General features: G+C 32.0%; 1 protein-coding gene across 1 annotated transcript in view; it reads left to right on the top strand.

Moving 5' to 3' along the window:
• LOC137928809 (uncharacterized) overlaps nucleotides 1-18,856 on the top strand; it is an 83,974-nt gene extending 65,118 nt beyond the window's left edge. Inside the window, exons 3-7 of the mRNA XM_068771793.1 lie at nucleotides 1,596-1,713; nucleotides 10,268-10,437; nucleotides 12,506-12,577; nucleotides 13,878-13,973; nucleotides 17,728-18,856. Coding sequence (XP_068627894.1) covers nucleotides 1,596-1,713; nucleotides 10,268-10,437; nucleotides 12,506-12,577; nucleotides 13,878-13,951 — 434 coding nt within the window. The 3' untranslated portion in view covers nucleotides 13,952-13,973; nucleotides 17,728-18,856. The remainder of the gene's footprint in view (nucleotides 1-1,595; nucleotides 1,714-10,267; nucleotides 10,438-12,505; nucleotides 12,578-13,877; nucleotides 13,974-17,727) is intronic.
• Nucleotides 18,857-20,234: the final 1,378 nt, after the last annotated feature.

Here is a 20,234-nt window from a genome sequence, read left to right as displayed (position 1 = left end):
GAAGGCTATGTCTTGTTATAGGTGCCCATCAGCTGAAAAGACGAAGAAGAAAATAAGTACAATGTTAGGACTTGAACCTCGGATCTGTCCGCTGCATTCTACTATAAAATAGAGTTTTATTAGGCCGCTGAGTACATCTTAGATCACTCCTGCATAAGCTTCATGTAGGTACCTGGTGTAAAGGCTTCCGATGTCACATTCGATTAGCACTCCAACACATGTAGGCTCCATAGAACCTTAACTGGCTCAATTTTTACCTTACTAACATTACCATAACTTTAGGTTTTATTACTTTATAAGACAGTCGAGCTATCATCACATTAATTACAGTAACTAATAAATTTTACTAACAGAAGATATATAACTATAGATAACTATATAATATTTTATTGGCTTCATTTTGATATTAAACTTAAACATTACACATGGTTAATAATTAATCGTAAATAATTTATATGAAAAAATTTTAAGCAAATAAAAGAAGGCTTAAGAAGGCGTAGCACGTCCTCAGACAGTTGGACAGGCGACCTGGTTGAGGTCTCTGGAACACACTGGATACAGGACGCTTCCAACCAATCTAATTCAAAATCGATGGAGAAACCCATATATGAAATGTATACCTAATGTATACACAATATGAAATACGTTTATACAACGGAGGAACTTTTAACTAAACTCTCTTTTTAATCTATTTTATTGTTTACTCTAGTCTGATTCGCAAGTTATTATAGCTGTGAAGAAGAAGCACTAGGAAAGAAGGAAGAAACTTCCTCAAAAATGAAATAAATATTAAAAGTCTGACGTAAGGATATAAATGAAATGGTAAAGATATTAAATAAATACGTAACATATCCTATGTTAAATACCATCGAACAATATTTAAAGTTTACACTGGTATATAAATATGTATTAAGTTACTTTGGATTCAGTATATGCGACGCACAATCGCAAATACGCCGAATAATACGGAGATAAAAATCGGAGAGGTTTCCGAACGGATGCGGATATCCGTGCAATCGTCAATAACCTGTATGTTACTTAACACGGCTTCAACTTGTAATATCCGTGGTAGAGATATAATATAATGCCAAAAAAAATACAGAGCCAAATAATATTTTAACTTTTGACAAACAGAGTTAGGAAATAAATTACTTGCCTTCCTAATGCCCGGGAATTTTAAATGACAATATCAACTTACTCTTTATATATCTGACTTGAGATTTTTTTTATTTATCTTTAAAAGGGTTTTACATGACTTTCGTTTTTTCTGTTGTTTGTTATTATTATTATTTTATCTAATTTTTTAGTGGAGATTTATAATAATTCACTTAAATTCATAAATATATTTGGCAATTGATTTTAATATAACAGAGTAAGTTTTACAAAATTTTTTATTAAACCTAAAAGTAAAATATACTTCGAAATTTGTCTAAAGGACCAAAACTTTTTTCTTAATGTGCAGACAAGAAAAAAAGTTCTTTTTGAAACTTAATATCACTCGAGAGCAGTTGGCCATTTTGGCACGCGCGAAGATCGTTACAGTTCATTAACCCCACCTGCTCCTGCGAAATATCCTTACTAGTATAATGTTACAGTGCCGGAGACGAACTTCCGGCTGATCCAGAACAAGACGGACGATGACACTGTTAACGTCATATGCGCTGCGGATGGGGCGTTTCCTGCACCCAATCTTACGCTTGCGACGCCTGAGAGGTAAGTCATTTATTTATTTATAATCTCAGGTCTTAAACTTTTCATTTCAACTTAATTTTTCATCAGAAAGTTGTGCGGGTGTTGTCGATGAGTTGTAGCCAAAAGCAAGGTCTCCTGGTTGGGGTCCTTTATGCTTAGCCACTCGTTAGAGCATCCGCCGAAGTAATCTAAGAGCTCGCGGCGATATAACCTGGTAAAATAGTAGTTCGTCTAAGCCGATAGGTTCAACTTGGATCCCTCGAGATTTGCTCTTTTAAAACAGGTCTTAGTTTAGACGCCTTTTACACCCTCCATTAAATGTCTGGAATCTTCAAATACCATATGCACAGCAGTGTGAATCTAGTACAAAAAAATAACAATATTATAAATCTACTTAGTACGTTTTATGTAATTCATATAAATATAGTTTACTAGCTGTCCCCCGTTTGCTTCGCGTGACCCGCACTGCCAAATACCCCGTGGTTTTTATCAAAAAAAAAGATATATCTTTCTTTGAATGTTCCAGTCGATATAAGTGTCATTCACTCAGAAGCTCTTATAATTTCGTTTAGCTTGCGAAACTAAAGTCCCAAAGATATAGTTATCAAAGAAATAATCTTATGATAGTTACATAAAAGCGAGTACTAAACTAGTGTATGGATAGAAGCAATGTTAGGATAAGTAAAATTGCGTCTTGTGTTACTATTTTCAAATAATGTATCATTTGTAATTGTTCTCATCATTATTTTAAGGTAAATTTAGATAATCTCTATATTAGATCAATAAACAGGCTCCATTAACACCATGCAGAGTTTACAAGGAAGTTAACTTTCAAGCTATAATTAGAACTCGCGTTCAATGAGTCGAAATAGCTTCTCAAACAATATACCAAATTGATTTCAGTAAGTGAGCATACCAAATGATATGTTATAGGTATAAATACTTTAATGTAATGATAATATAGTAAAAAGTGTTTTATAATTTCAGATCATTTATTTACTTATTTACTATTCTTTATTCTACACGGTAAGGAATATTTAAATATTTTCATAATTAGCAAAAAACTATTATACAATGGGTAATGTCATTACACAAGGCAATCTCTTACAGACAACCATAGAATGCAAATAGGTAGAAGTATAAATAATGGATAGTCAACGTGTACAAAACATTACTAGATATTAAAATTTAATTATTATTTATTATCTATGCGAATCGAATCCATTTTAAACTGACCACAGAGCGATGAGAAATTGCGTATACACTTAGAAGTTTTAACATGAGCTATACATTCCGTTAAAGCCTTCAGACATATAACCAATCATCCTGTACATATACATATACATACATATATGTATATATGTACTTCATTGGTCTCAATAATTTTAAATAAAAAGTTTATATTGAACTAGATTTATACTAATCTGTAACCTTTACTTTCGATCCAATTAAAACATTCAGGTTAACAAGTGGATGAAACAATGCAAATGTGTCGAGGACGTATAAAATCGAAGACGTGTGTACAATCGGCTTATGAAGCAATTGCAACTTATCACTCACTAGTGGCCTACATGGTTGCTCGCGTGATGTTACTTACTTTATTGTGTCGATTACATAAGTGCCTGCCGCGATGCAAATGCGGTTTCACGTTTACAGTTAAATTAGTAGTTCAATTCTAAGTGCACGTGCACTACTGCGTTGATTGCTTCGAATTGGCAACGTGTTTTATGGCGAATGTAATTTTGTATTCGCCTTGAAATTTTAAATGATTTTGCAATATTTCGTGTTTATTGATTCATGTTTATAAACAGTAAGATCAACATTCCATTTGTTTGTTTGTGGCGAAGTAAAAACAATGAAATTAGCTTTCATCGTCATTAACAGGCCAACCCAGGAATGAGCAACGGAAAACATTTCTAAAATTAAATTTATGTTGTCGACTTTCTCTCATAAATAAATTGTTATTAAATGAATTATAATAATTTGGCGGTACATGCTAAAGTGCTGCAATTAATTAATATTAACCACTTACCAAAACTGATTGAAACACAATTAGAAAGCTGCGTACGCATTATATATACGCTTGTATCGAAAAAACTGTACCATATTTCTAATAAAAAAATTTCAAGTGTATTCATTTTCTTATTCTAATCTTGTTTATTTTTATTTTGCATTGAAATTTGTATATTTTATTACTCTAATGTATTTCGTTACATTGTGTACAGTCTGCAAAAAAAAATTAAATTTTTAATTGGCCTATTGATTAAAAAGGTTGTATCAGCCGATAAACGCACACTATGTGGCATAGGCCTTCGTCAAAGATCGTCACTACGACTGGTATTGTTATTCGACTTAGACTTCTCGCGATGTAGATGTGTCATCCGTCTTCCTAAAGGAAAGTCTGCTCACGCAAAATCAACCGTCTCATGTTCGCCACTCACGAACGTTTCTGTTTTATCAGTCAAATCAAATCAAATGTAATCAAATCATTTATTTCCTGAAACACACGTCAAATATGTTGATAACAATAGATAATTAATATATTTTATGAAATCAGACGTTACCTTGCGGAAGTCCATCCTAAGCAAAAAAAGGACCAATATTTAGCCACCTCCGCACATTCAGTGGTAGTTGTGCAACAAAGAGCACCGCCCGCCAGCCTCAAATCACTAAATAACAAGCGGCGACGGACTGAGCTCGCTCTGTGTTTGGCACTAATCGGTGCAACATAACTCCTGAAGATGCCCCGTGGAGGGGTGAAACACGTGTTGAGTGATTTGACGGTGGCGGTTGTGTGATTCGCATTGATTGCCGCATACACATTTATCAGCGGGCTGGCGGGCCGTGCACTTTGTTGCACAACTACCATTGCATGTGCGGAGGTAGCTAAATATTGGTCCTTTTCTTGCTTAAAATAATATATAATCCAAATGTGTTCTGCCTAGCGGGATACAAATTTTATCTATGTATGTATAAATAATAAAAAAAAAGAATCTCAGTTCTTTGTCGAAATTAAAATTTTCATTTGCAATAGTCATAATAATAAAATCGAATTAATTAAAATTGTAATAATAATATTACACAATACACAATCTAAAATAATGATGTATGATTTAAAATTCCTCAACAGTATAATATGCTTTGCCCACCAAAAGTGTTTTCCACAGTATCGTGCATCTGCATAATTTATAATCCTCTTGTCGTGGCCCTTGTGGGTAGTCACTCAATGAAACGCTCATCAAAGCGGTATGAGAGCTTAGCGACCTCCGAATCTGATAGAATAGGGTATTTAGAGACTCGAGGCGGGGCTCCGAGAATCTTCGAGTTTCGATACCTAAAAAGATGTCTTAGGCTAGGCACCTTCTGATCCCACCTCGTACTGTGGAAGACTGCAAATGCCATTTGGGCAGCAGTGAGTTCCAAAAAAATGTTACAAATACAGGCTGAAGTAGTTTTTTTATATAAAATCTAGTGCGCTCCAGTAATCCAGAATTACTTTCTATCATAGATATTTCCTTGAAATTTTTTTAAAATTCTTTCCATCCCCACTAAGCGTTTTGCTAATACTTTTATAGTGCGAACAGCCAAGGAGTGAAACAACCAGCGTCTTTGTTTCCAAACAATTACAATTTAGGAGTCTTCAAAACAGGAGTAATTTGGTTTCTTCTGAATAAACATATACCGTCGTAAACCTTGTCATCGATCAGTCGAGACAGAGGTCAAATCCTTCGCCTATAAAGGATAAAAAGAAAAAGTTATTTAAACATTTTGATAAATACTTCTGTGTATTTCGTTAATAATTCTACGAGTCTATATTATTATTAACTACATATTAAAGAATTCTTTTGTTATTTTTTTACATTAATCAATTGACATGGCACACAGTTACTTAAAAAGTTTATTTATTCATATATTCATATAATTGTCATAGCATTTAAATTCAACAGCAAATATTATTTAATATAGTATTCAAAGAATTAAGTCTCACGAGGTGCATTAAAAATGGCATTACCGTCAACACTTATCATGTTATGAATTTATGTAAAAAAAATATGCACTATTTACATTGCTGGTTCTGTATGCGGAGGAAACAACATTTAAACATTTTCCACCGCACTTACAGCATTTTAATACATTCGCTACAATATTTCCTCAAATACATTTCGCATAAATACATGGTTCTTTGTTGCTAAGTTGCCTACTTTAGAGCGATATTTGTTTTGCGAAAAGAACAAACAGCTGCACAAATAACTTTCTCTTAGCCTCTAGAGAAATCTCTCAATTGAAATATGTTTTCATTTTATACTTGCATACAGTAAAATGTTTATATAAAAACATGTTACGTTGTAGAATGCTTACTATTCAGATCTTCACATTACGAACAAGCAAGTGTAGCGTATGACGTCCGCCTATACAGTAACGGACAATCTTGGTAAAGACATCGGAAGACGTGGGGTACAACTGTTTTTACTATAAATCAAAGTGATGATGATATATGCCAATTACAAATTCCTTCTCATTACATCACTCTCCTTATGGTTTACTGAACTACTGTCACTTGTTTTTGCATGACGTCATTCTTCTGATCACGATTTTGAAATCGTATGGTGTGATATACAATCGTGTTAAATGCGGTGCAACCGTATTGGTCTGCATTGCCAGTTCATCATCCTTTTGACAATATATTTAAAATACTCGAGCAATTCTTTTAAGTCGATGGTTAAGTCTAAGAAGTGACTTTGTGTACCGTCAAGGTAATACGCAATATCTTCCTTCAACACCACGTCTCAAAAGTGGGAATGTAATATCTATCTGCCTCATTTATGTTCCGAGTCGAAATCCTATAAATAAAAATTAAGTATTCTAGAATGCGTACATGTTTTAATCTTATACTGACCGCGATCTTTCTGTTCTTCTATCATCGTTTAGTACATAGACACCCACTTCAATCTTAGGGTTCCCTCTAAGATATCTTTTGTCGAAAGGAGTGAAAGAAGAACTAGTCAAAGACATTGAGATTGATAAAAAAGAGCCAAAAAATAAAAGAATGTTATGTCTATAAATAATTAAGAAAACATTGTCTCTGTCCATCCATGACAGAACAGGTACGATAGGCTCCAAAAACGGAGCCATAAAAAAAATGTTTTCGGGAAATATAAAATAATCGCTACGCTTGGTAGGAAGACTAGCAATCGCAGTTTTGTATTATATCTAATAGATCGGGCGTTACTTTGCAAGTAACATACATCCTAAGTAAGAAAAGGACTAATATATAGCTACTTCCGCTATGTAGCAGTAGTCGTGCAATGCGAATTACACAACTACCACCGTTAAATCATTTAACACGTATTTCACCCCTCCACGGGGCACCTTCAGGAGTAATGTTACACCAATCTTGGCATTGTTTGCCACATGCGCATTTATCAGCGTTCTGGCGGGCGGTACACTTTATTGCACGACTACTGCAACATAGCGGAAGTAGCTATAAATTAGTCCTTTTCTTAGTTTTGTATTATGGTACATAGAGCACGCCGCTGTCCATCATGTTAAAACTTGTTTGTGAGTGGTAGCAATTCCGTGTATTTATGGACAAAGTGTGAATTATATAAGATTGCGTCCCGGGAATCGAATTCACAACCTACGATCGCAAATCTCAATTGTTACAGAGACACTACTGCCGTTAGAAGAAATAAATGCCGAAAGAAATAAGTAATGAATTTTGAAATGGAACTGACTTTTCACTCTTCATTTGTTTCGTAAATTCAAAAGAAATTTCGACACCATTTGTGCAGTGCAAAATTAAATCCGATATAATACTGCCATCTGGTACGTTTCGTCGCTTAATGTACGTTTAAAATGAAAATTCCGAAACTTGATATATTAAATGTAAATATTTCTTTTTGAGCAGCGGTAGCTTTAAGAATTGCGACTTGCTATCGTAGGTCGTAGTTTCGATTCTCGGGACCCAAACTTAATTAATTGACACTTGGTATATTAATTATATGAGATTGCCACTGCTCACAAATAAGTTTTTAAAGGATGGGCAGAAGCGTTCTCTGCTTTTTTTTCTCTCGTTCAAGTCCTGTAAGTATAGACAAGGACGTTATTATTATGAGTATTATTTTTTAAAAGTTTTAGTTTTTATTCCGTCTTTAATACTTCACATTTTCTTTCACACTATTCATCACTATCCACATACCTTTCAAATGTCGACCCTCATTTTTCTCACTTTTCTATGCAGTACAATTTTCTTAGTTTAGTTTTCTTTGATTTACTTATGTATCACATTTTGATTGTCTCTTTTGTGATGCGTCCTCTGCTTTCCACAATACCAAGTATGGCGCTTGTGGTATTATTATGTTATGTGTTACGTGGTGCATTTTTTGGGAAGACCTGTGCCTTGCAGTGGCATTGACGCTCAATAATAGGCAAGGAAGAGTCATTTACAGTGTTCATCATTAAAAAGAATACCAGAATAACCCAATTTGGTACAATCAATGATAAATCATATTGAGCAATAATAGCAGCTTGTAACTCAACGAGAGGTCTAGACTTCTAAACGCGCTCCCTAATATATATATATATATGTGTGTGGGTGTGTTTATGTGTGTGTGTGTGTGTGTATAATATAATCCATAACAAACTCGGACAGTTTTTTGTAGTCGATTTTACACTGTTCTTCATAGAGTAGAAAAGCAATTCATTGCCAAGTTTTTTAATGACTTAAAAACCACATTTGAATATTTTTTGTTTAACAAACTTTTTCATTTAATTATATCTTAATTCACAGACTATACTTGGAAGAGTATTATAGTATCGTACACTACAGTTCGGTTTTTAAAATTGTATTATATTATAATCATATATATGGATATATCTTTTTCTTGTAAAGCAAATAAATGTATTACAATAAAACCGTAGACGAAAGCGACTTTTGTTGGATTCAGATGTTAAGCATTATGGCGTGATTCCTTTTCCTTTAAAGTAGGTTCAAAGATTTAAGAAAAACACCTGATAGCCTTGTTTATATAGAACAAATGCAAGTCTTTATAAAAAAATTCTAGAAAGTTCTTTATCAATAACGAAAGGATATCAACTGTGACATATTGTTATAGTATATTTTGCGGCCATTATATAAACTAAGAGTCTAGAAATATGTAGCTTATCAGGTCAGAGAGCGACGGTCACTTTAGATCACTGCTCTGAAGTTAACAGTTGAGTGAACTTTGCATAGTTGAATGGACATTTTCATGTTACAACATAGTTTCAATATGAATGCAATTTAACATTATTCATATATTTTTATTGAACCTTCAACAGCGTAATTTAATACAATTTTGTATATTCGGAAAGGGGTTTTTGTGTGAACTATATACGAGTCCTATATGATCTCTTAAAGAAAAGTTTCGTGATGTAAAAGGCCTGACAGTATGTATTCAATATTTTTTTTTTGTTTCTATTAAATATTCTTTATTGTACACGCTAAGATACATTTAAATAAAAAAGTACAATGGGCGGTTTTATCACACAAGGTAATCTCTTACAGTCAACTATAGTAAGGAGGCAGTATAGGTATAAATAATGGATAGTTAACGTGTACAAAACAAACATATATGTATATACATTAACATACATAGGCACTTACATATATATATATATATATATCTATGTGGTATATTATAAATGTAATATATACAAAGTAAGTCAATATACATAGTCTGAAAATTTATGCTATGAGTATTTTTATTGTATGGTATGAATAATTATATGGATTTTAATTTATTAGAATTAAAAGCAAAAATTATTTAACTTATCAAGTGTAGTTAAAACTGCAGACTGGCCGTCATGTAGTTCCTATCTAAATAACCAGAATTATAATTTATTGTCATTTATGTGAGATATTTGTTTGGTCAGTTATACTTTAAATACAATGATATTTTGATTTCCATTAAACAATCTGTAATATTATAAGTTGTGGGAGATAGATCGTTGAGTAAAAATTCGTCGTGCGTATAGGAAACACTGCATTTAATACTGCTAATCGATTTGGTTCTTGATTCTCATCTGGTTTGTTCCTATGCTTCGTTAGGGCAATCCCCGTAAAGTTGAGGAAGAGAGTACATCGAACCAAAACTGGCGCCAACATTTGAAACTAAATTAAAACTAATAAAATCATTTTGAATGAACTTCTTACAAAACATTATTACCCCATTTACACAAATAACTTTAAATGAGAGTCTAAAGAGTAAAATAGTGTTTATTAATGTATTTTAATGTAGTATCTTCAAAAGAATTGAATTATCATCGTTATCGTTTCAGTCATAGAATGTCCACCGCTGGGCATAAGCCTGGAAGTCCAATCTAATGCCTATCCTACGATTGACCCAACCTAACCATTAATTTTATGTCATCATCATGATTTCAGCCTATAGATGTCCACTTCTGGGCATTGACCTTTTAAAGTTATTTACAATAGGTACAGAACGATGCGGTCTACATCTCGTGTTTAGTACCAAATTTAATAAAGTCGAATTAAAATCTAATAATGTGGATGTAATTTTTTTTATTCTTGTAGGAGACTGGATGGCGTCACACATGACCTGAAGCTGGTAAACGGAAGATACTCCACAGTAGCGTCGGTGACGCTGCAAGATGCAGATCTGCCTTCACCTGCGGAATTTATTTGTACACTTAGAATACCGTTAGCTAAATACGCAGTGAGGAAAGAAGCTATATATTATCCAGGTGAGGATAGAATTGTAGTTTTATTTTTAAAATTATTTATGACGTAAAAATGCAGCCCTTTTAAATATTGAACCATAAAAATTAGTTATGTGCACTGACAGTACAAATTCATATAAATTTTAACCTAAACATACAATTACGCGGTTTTACCTCGCGGTCACGCCGATATAAATAAAAGGAGCCAGTTAAAATATTTTAATACATACTCTATATAGATTAAAATAAATAAACTATATTAAAATGTTACGTTTTCATTTGAAAATTGTATTATTTTATAAGTTAAATGATTCTTGAGTTCTTAAATTTGTCACAGATTTTCGTGGTACAGTGTTCACAATTAATATTTTTGGAAAAGTAATTTCATTATGTATTTAATAGTTATATATTTATTACTACTGATATTGTGTGTCATTTGATTTTTATACATAAGAAATATAGTAGAGCAGATGTCCATCTTTTTGTTAACTGTCTTAATGTATATTAAACTGACATTGATGTTCAGTTTATTTTGACTTCTAAGTTTATTTTCATTACATATATAGAATAAATATATCGTCAAAGCGGTCAATGGTAGGAAAATTTTGTTATTGTGATAAAGAGAAGTTGTGTTGGTCTACACATTACAATGTACCGTATTTTACAGTCTCTTTCGACACATATTCACGTAACTTGACATATAGAAAATCTGTTGGAAAAAGACGGGAAATATTTTTATTCATTTTATTTAAATTACATTTAATTTCACCTCTTTAATCGTATTGAAACTGGCCAGACACAAGCAATGCTTTACTTACATGAATAGAAAAATTATTTTGACCTATTGAAAATAAGTATTACATTAATTAATTTGTTTAATATTAACAAAAAGGCCTGCAGAAAGAAACCTCTTTCGTTTTAAGCATCGTTATAAACTGTCTCTCTTTTTTATCGTAATATATATACAGTAAAGAATAAAGTGAAGATTTAGACACTTTTTTTTCATCTATTAAAAAACATAAAAATACATTTTGTAATTCCCTCAAATTCCACGGTTGTAAAAGTTAAGGGAATATTTGTGTAACATTCGCCAATGAAACAATTGTATCCACTTTGTTAACATAATTTTGCGCTCTTTTTAATGTTAAATAATTCGTTGGAGTGTTAGATAAAACTCGTTGACAGTAAACAGAAAGATGTTTATTTATTTAATACAAGCAATCTAACCGCTTTATAAGTCGAATAGCGTTATTAAAGCAGCGACGTGGGAAGGGTGGGTGTACATTTTTTTCGGAAGGCACAAGAATAACAATTTGCTGAATAATTTGCGAAGGCCATTTAAGCTTTTTATCAGAACGTTGGCCGTGTACACAGCTATCTAAACAGGAGGAGAGATAGAACATTTCCTGCTGCGTCCGCCTTGAATAATTTTATGCTCCGTTAAATTCGTTTTATGCGAGAGAAAAAAAATCCTCTAATAGAAAATTAGTGGGTAAGGGAAAACACAAACACTTTTTCAAAGCTCCTGGCCTTAATGAAAAGTCAACAAGGCGGCTAGTCGAGCGGAATTTGAACTCGAAAATAATTCACGGCGCTTCTCAATGTCGGAACATTATACGAATAACAGTGTATTAGACAGAAAAAAAATTAAAATTCTCTTTTATCAGCCGCCTTTTGTAGTTCATTGCACCTTAAAATTTCTATTAAATCGTAATTATGGCCAATTTTAGTTATTTTTCTATTAATTGGCACATAGATCATTAAGAATTATTTATATATTCACTTAATTACACTCAGGACTTTTGACAATGATCACTCGATTACGTCATGAGAAAAAAAAATCTTAGAAAAATGAGATAGCATCGTTCTTCCATATAATGGCATCATTGAACTATACTAAGAGAGTTCCAAATCCGCCCAAATCTAAGTAGAACCCATAACAACCTTTATATTATTGTTTGTGTGTTAAATTTTCTATCTCAAGCATTTTAAATATTCAAAATAGGTGAAAATATTCATTAATATATAAATACACAGCCGTCTCTACATTCCTTAAAAAGCCTTTTTTTAATTTTTTTTACTTTTATACTAGGACCTATAAGCACAACACCTGAGATGCCGACAGCAGCTGATATGCAGCTGGCGGCGGCTGTCGGATCTAAAGGTAAGGACTCTGAAGCCTTAAATATTCTTGTATTATATTGTAAACATAAAAAGGTTCATATAACAGCATGTTAAGTTTAACATATTTTACGTAACAAACTAACAGCCGGCTATTCACGCATTTTCCTAAGTTAATAATCACTTAATGAGTCATGTTTATGCTCTGGAAGTCTCTACGAGATAGAATCAGAAATGAAGAATCCGTAGTCAGACGTAAATAACTAAACACAACTCGCTAAGTTATTATTATTAGCAAGTTGAAATGACAGTGGGATTTATAACGAGCAGAACAGATAGACCAAAGACCAGCATGCGCAGTGTACGACTTCCACCAAGAAAGAGGACACAACTTACTCAGAAGGTCTTGGATGCAGGTGATATCTCACTGGTCCTATTAGAAATCGATGGTGAAAGCCTATGCCCAGTGGTGGACGTTCAGTGATTGTAATAATGACTATGTAATCACAAGTTAAATCTAAACGTTAATGAATAGTGTATAAGTAATAATATCTTTAGATAATTTACAATTAATGGAAATGATTATCAAAAATTGCATTTAAAGTTCATCTGCATAATTTTGTAAATAAATAACATAAAATCTTCATTACAACACATATACTGTATGGTTATATAGAATTCATTTATCTTCACAGAAATCAAACTTAACTAAATCAAAAAACGAGAAGCGATTGTTAACATTTTGCCGGATAAAACACGAGTAACATAATTTGTTTTTGCAAGTAAACTTTGGTTAAAATAAACGACATATGTATAAATATAATGGCATATTAAAACAAGAGAGTTATTTTATTTTAATATGAACAGTGACTAACCTAATGTATAACATTTTTTTTAATAACCTGGAATGCATGTCTTGCTTTCCTGATTAGAAAATAAATGGAGAAAGATCAAGGAATTATTCACAAATACATTGGAGCTATATTTTCTAGAGATACATTTTATTTTACTTAGTATTATAATATATTAAACAAAAGAACATATCTAGTGAAGATTGTTAATTGACGTTAGAAGAATGCGTCCTGAGAGAAAAAGAGAGGGATGTAATTTCCATATGTCTCATCTTATATTGTATTACTTTAACGCGTATTACTACAAATTAAGTTATGACTAAGTAATTACAAAAGTAAAGCCAGTATGGATTAAAAGTCGTGAATTATTAGTTAAAATGAAATTTTGAAATGAATATTGAACTAGTAAAAATAGTAGTAATATACGTAGCATTAGGACAATAGACACAGTGTACATTGTATAAATTAATTACCTTTCTAAACACCTTTCAGGACATAGCACATACATGGCGTTAACTTTAGTTCTGTTACCTGCTTTGGCGCAGTCGATATTGTCTGTCAAGTGAGAATGCGGTTCGATTTCACAAGGTATAGTATTAACTTGTTTTATTTTAATTTATATAGATGGTACTTATTTATTCCTGTTTGTACTAACGATGACTTTCTTCACAGCCGCCTTTCTTGACTTATAACAGTTCATATTTCACAAAGCCTATTAACATATTGGTATATTAAATTTAAATAATTACTTAATTATTAATATACACACACACTTACACACACACACACACACATATATATATATATATATATAACAATCGATTAACCTGCGTTCCCGTATTGGCCTTCTGAATTTGCTGAATAGCTAGGAGTCGCACGGAGCCAAATACAGTGCCAGGCAAACACAGTGGTTTCGGAACAATAATTTTAATATTAATCAGTAGAAATTGTAACGATTTTTTACCAAAAAAAATTTTGCGATGTTGACCAATTCAGACTTGGCGTGTATCGCAAAATTGAAACATTTCACAAAAATACGTGTAACTTGGGCATAATTAAACCTTTTCACAATTGGTTAATATTATAGGCAGTAAGTACTACTAACCTAGGAAAAAATACCTGCTTTACCAATACTCGTGAGGTTTAAGTGACAATTTCACTTCACTTTTTGTGATCACATAGTATATATACATTTTCCTCGACAATAGAGATACTTTAGGCCTCCTCCAATACCCTCTACACATCTCTCTGTTTTGTGTAACGAGGATCCTGTTGTATGTGATCCCATGGTAGATATTGCGGCAAACGCTTTTACCACGAATAACTTTCTGTCAACGTGGCCGTCCCCTTCCGTGCCTCTTAAACCTTCTCCTCTGTAACTTTGTTCTTATTTCTAAACCGTGTTTTGTCTTTCTTTCTCTTATTGCAACACCCATCAGGTTCTTCTTCATTAAACCTTGAGCCAACTTCAGATTATTTACGTCTTAAGTCGTAACCCGTTTGTGTTTGTGCATTAATAATTTGAATTTTCCTGTGTGCTGTTAGATGCAATTTTATGATTAATTCTAATTTTGAATGCTATCCAGTAGGGCCTTATTTATTAAAGTTACGTAGGAGTTTACTAATTTGGTATATTTATTATATATTTGTAATCGATATATCTATAAATTGCGTAGGTTATGTATTTGTATATAGATAATATCTCTCAATTTATCATTTTTTCATTGCTTGAATTTTATCAATGTTAAAACATAGTGTATATAGGTCCAGTTGGGTTGACGAATAACAGGATTGAAGATTGCTATAACATTATCTAAATTTGTTTGTTTTACTTAATGAGTGAAAAAAATTTTGCAACGGTTTTATTTACTATATTTGTAAATCATGAAATAATGTAGATATTCAACATTAATATCTTTAATATGTCATCTATTAACTTCAAATTGAATCAGGCCATCGTAACATCTAATATAATTTTGCATACTAAATAAGCCAGTAAAGTATAAAACTTTTATAAAGCTGACACAGATTTTATTTTTCTCGACAAGAATAAAACCAGGAAATCGAAAGGCAAGTTTTTAAAAGCTTCCTCCAGCTTCTTTAAAGCTCAACTAGAAATTATTTTCAGTGCGAAACAAAAGCAAAGTTTTATTTTTATAAACATCCAACTGACTGAATTGTCATGTTTTATATATGAATAATTAATTCTAACTTTTAAATTAAAAAAAAAAAGATTTTTCTCATCGTAACATTATTGGTAATAGAATAGCTATAAGCTATTTATAATATTAATATAATTTATAATAGCTATTTTTTCTATAAATAATGATAAGTTTGTTATAATTAAATAGTACTTTGTCTATTATAGTCCGAAGGGTTTTTAACTTGGTAATAATGTAAGTAAGCTTGAAAATGAATTGCTCTGCTTTACTCGTATCATGAATATTATAAAAAAATTAAAAGTGACCACAAAAATAAACATCCGAGTTTTTTTATTTAATCTTTCAAGGGCGAATAATTCGACCTCTGTCTCGCCTGATGTTAAGCGATGGCAAGGTCTGCGATGTTACATGCTTGCCTAGAACAAAACCTGTCACTCTTTCTCTCACTCTCTCTCTCTCTCACTAGCTGAAAACAATGACACCGGTAAAATGTTCCACTCCTTGATTGTTCCCACTATAAATGTATTAGCAATACGCTTAGTACGGTTGAAAAGAATTTCAACCGCATATGGATGTCGTAAATTCGTTCATTTAATTGTTCGACAGAAAAAAGCAGATAGGATAATTATTTTGTGTTATTCCGCGGCTGTCACTCCAAAATGCAGTTTGTACCGATAAACTGGCAACTATTCGCCGATGTTCCAACTTTGAAGCTTTGCGCTCGCAAAGGCATCACTAACAATCAGCCTCTTGACTCGTCTCTACATGAACTCCTGCCATAAGTTGAAGGATTCCATAGTAGGATAGTTCAGTCTAATTGTAGTTCATCTTAAATTGGGTTCCTCTGTCATTTCACTCATAAGGTATAAAAGCGGTCACTATAAATTATACTAAGTTGATACTAATATGAATGAATAGATAAAATGAATAAATGCTCTTATATACGACACTTTCAATTATTTTATAATGCATTAATAAATAATATTGATGCTTTTGTAATATAAATAGCTGCTTACAATTCTATGTGAAGAACACAGAGTTTTAAGATTGATGACTGCCTTTGCAATTTATATATCGCCTTTTTTTACCAGACTGTCACTGCTGCCCAAATGTCATTAGCAGATTCCGCAGGTTTGAACTGGCAAGACGGAGAGGGCGCCTAGTCTTAGATCTTTTTTTAAGGTAGCGATGCTCGATTGCTCCCGAGGGAGCTATAGCTCGAACTACTGCATGCAATTTGCATTGGAAGTCAAACGAACTTTTTTCCATAAAAAAACCTCCAACAAAGTATTAGGAAAGTTATAAAAAGGCGGCGATAAAATCGGTAAAGTCGTTCCCAAGCGAAGAATATATATATATATTCTTATCTATATATATATATATATATATATATATATTCAATTAAAATGGCAAAGGAAACTAAACCACACTGAATTGAAAAGATAAATGAGTTATACCTAAAATAACATCTCCCAACATTAGTTCGCAAATCAAAGCAGAAGCAGTGGAAAAATATTTGTTCTTTAGTTTTATTCTCACAATTGGTAATTGATCATGTAATAGTTTTTCAAAAGTGAATATATCAGTTATTTTATGGTTCACTCTATTCGAAAATTTCTTGAAAATTCGTGCTAGCACAAATTATTGGCCGGTTGAATTACAGTAGAAAACGAAATAACGTAACATATTTCCGAGTGTTCACTTGGTAATGAGTGATTAGAATGAGGTGTAGAAGCTTTTTAATTCCAGAAGTTTAGAGCTCGGTAGCATTTCTATAGAAAAAATAGGCTAATGTAGCATATTTCAGAACGATCACTTTATACAAGTAGATTAGATGTATACGTAAATGGTTTATTTAAGTGAATAATTAGTATATTTTTCATTATTTAGCAAATGAGCAATATATTCACTCAAATAAACCTTTTAGTGTCGATTTTCATTCATACTGTATATAGATTTAAATTAATATGGCAAAAGAAATTAGAACCTACTGGATAGAGAAGGCAAATATTTTACTCGAAACATCTCTAAACATTTGTTTTAAAATCAAAGGGAAGAAGGTGACGAAAAAAATATTATTTTTTAGTTTTATTTATACATAATATTACCTTGATTTACTAAGACATATTTTAGTATATAGTCACGTATGTATGTATACGTAATTGGTTTATTTGTTACAGAACATCGCTCTGTGCGGAAGTTCGAGGAAGCATCGCATCCCGTCTAGTCACAATATCCAAAGTTATATTAACATGCACCTTGAACTATCCTGTGGACAAAGTGAAGCAAAATAGTCGATGTATTTGGCTTTCTGTGTGTTACGAGATAAAAAAAAAAACAATAAACGCGGATTATCTGATCTAAGAGATATAATAATTTATATGTACAGCTCTAACGTATGAATTTTTTAAAAATTTCAAAATATTTTTCTTAACGTGAAATTAACGGTAGATTGAAATTGTAAATACGGTCCTCTATATTTATTATCGTGTACAGGCATGTTGATATGGTAGACAATTTGCATATTTTGGCCTAAGGTTGACTATCAATAAAATAGCAAAATGTGTTTAAATTAGTTATAAATTGTCACAATTGTTATTGAATCGTTTTTAAAACATTCTTAATTTAACGACGCCTAACACTTACATGTAAGGGATTGCAATAAATTCTTAATGATTTTTATTAAAATTTAACATATAGTGTTTATAGAGAAAGTTAATTAAAAAAATTGTTTATAAAACGTATTTCTTGCAATAGCTTAAAATTCACGTTAAATATATATATGTATAGGAAATGTATGTTTTTAATTACAAAAAAAGTATTTACTGTCAATATACGTATGATGTACAAAGACTAAAGAACTCTTTTATAATTTATAAAGGGATGCTCCCTATTTTTAACAGGGTATCGCATTTACTTTGTTCTTTCATTTAAGCGTCAAGGTTCTATATGAATTTATCGACAATATTATGTAAATCTAAATTAAGGATCATCATGCCCTTATTCGGTGACCTTTATAGTGTACGATAAATCGACGTCTGACTTGCTCTGTTACGTTTTTAATGTTATATGATAACGCTTCGAGCATTATACATTGACAGTAGTTTCATCGCCACATTTATGAATAAGGGCACATGTAAATATTTGTAACGTATTTGTATGAATTAAGCTGTAAGATTTTTTTTTAATTTTTGTTGTGTAAAAGATAATTAAGACCGCATCCGCTGCGCATACCGCCGTTTATGGATACGATCCAATAAAAACTTTATTGTGGTAAATTCTTAACATTATTAAAACGGACGTTGTGTATTGTTTGTTTCATTTTAAATCCTTATAAATTTAAACGCTACTTTTCTCATCGACGAAAATACTTTGTTGTTTTGTTGAACGCTAAAACTGTAAACTTTTATGATGAATGTACTGTGTTTTATAATATCGTGTTTTCTTAGTATCTAAACTTTGTCTTTGAAACAAGATGCTATCGAAAGTCTAGGAAAGAGTTTTTTTTGACATTACTATTCGAAATCGTACCAGAAATGCGGAGATCGAAAGAACGAACGAAAGAACGAAAGTAACCAAAAAAAAATCGAAATTCAAAATATATTCATATAGGCATTGAATCGCTTTTTGATCGTCAATAATTTTAACACTATAAATAGTGATCTATTAACAGCACGTAATGCTGATATGTTGAAGAGCCGGCCAGAAATTCAACAATTGTTTTTATTAATTTAATTAAAAAAAATCATGGGTACATTTATATGTACTCATTTTTTATATGTACTCATTTACGTGGTCGATAATAATATCGATAATAATATCGACCACGTAAATGATAATTATTAATAATTTTAATAATCAACAAACCAACATAGATGCTGCCATCTATTATTTAATACATCTATTATCATATATTTGTAGGTTGAAGTGGCAATAGGCAGATCACATAGACCACGTATTCTAGAGGAGACCACAGACTGACAGGGGCAGTTGAAGGATGTTCACTCACAAGGCCAACAGACTAACTTATTGAGATCATCGAAAGACTTTAGATGAATGCCACTTTCAACAGATTATATAAGAAATCTGTCAGAGACTCCTATGTATAATAATGGAGGTTCTACGGCTGGACGTTGATGATGATCTTGGAATTGACGCCTAATTAATTTAAAATAGAAAAAGACCGTACATTACAAAAGATTAAATAATATAATGATAATTAAAAATAAGACGTAAATAGTTCAACAGCTGGTATATTAAACTCAATTGTCTCAACAATCTATTTATATCTTGACATTTGAACGCTTAAATTAAAATTTGTGTTGGTGGACTGGTAAGGCTACGACTCACGATATTAGCAAAATCCAACCTCGATATGAACCCAATTTGTATTAAGGCTATTATATGATTGTGAATAAGTGAGAGGCTGTTCAAATGACTCGCATTGAGAAGGCAGCAGAGACTGGAAAAAAGACCAGAGGATCAGCAAGTTTAAGTGGCAACAGGTAGGTATTAGTGAGCAGAACAGGACGCTGAAGCCTTAAGATTCAGAAGTATGACGGAGAATGGAGTATGACATATAACTTAGACGTTTTTGTGGCTTTGTTTTTGAAACCTTTCGTGCCACTATCATATTGAGGACAGGAACTTTTTATAGACCAGGCTGTAAATATAATAATCTTCCGTC

This window comes from Battus philenor, unplaced genomic scaffold (genome assembly GCF_028537555.1).
Source record: "Battus philenor isolate CCGP_79_NKW_IND1 unplaced genomic scaffold, ilBatPhil1.0.hap1 SCAF_4, whole genome shotgun sequence".
In the NCBI taxonomy this organism is placed as follows: domain Eukaryota; kingdom Metazoa; phylum Arthropoda; class Insecta; order Lepidoptera; family Papilionidae; genus Battus; species Battus philenor.
This window is presented reverse-complemented; position numbering and strand designations above follow the sequence as displayed.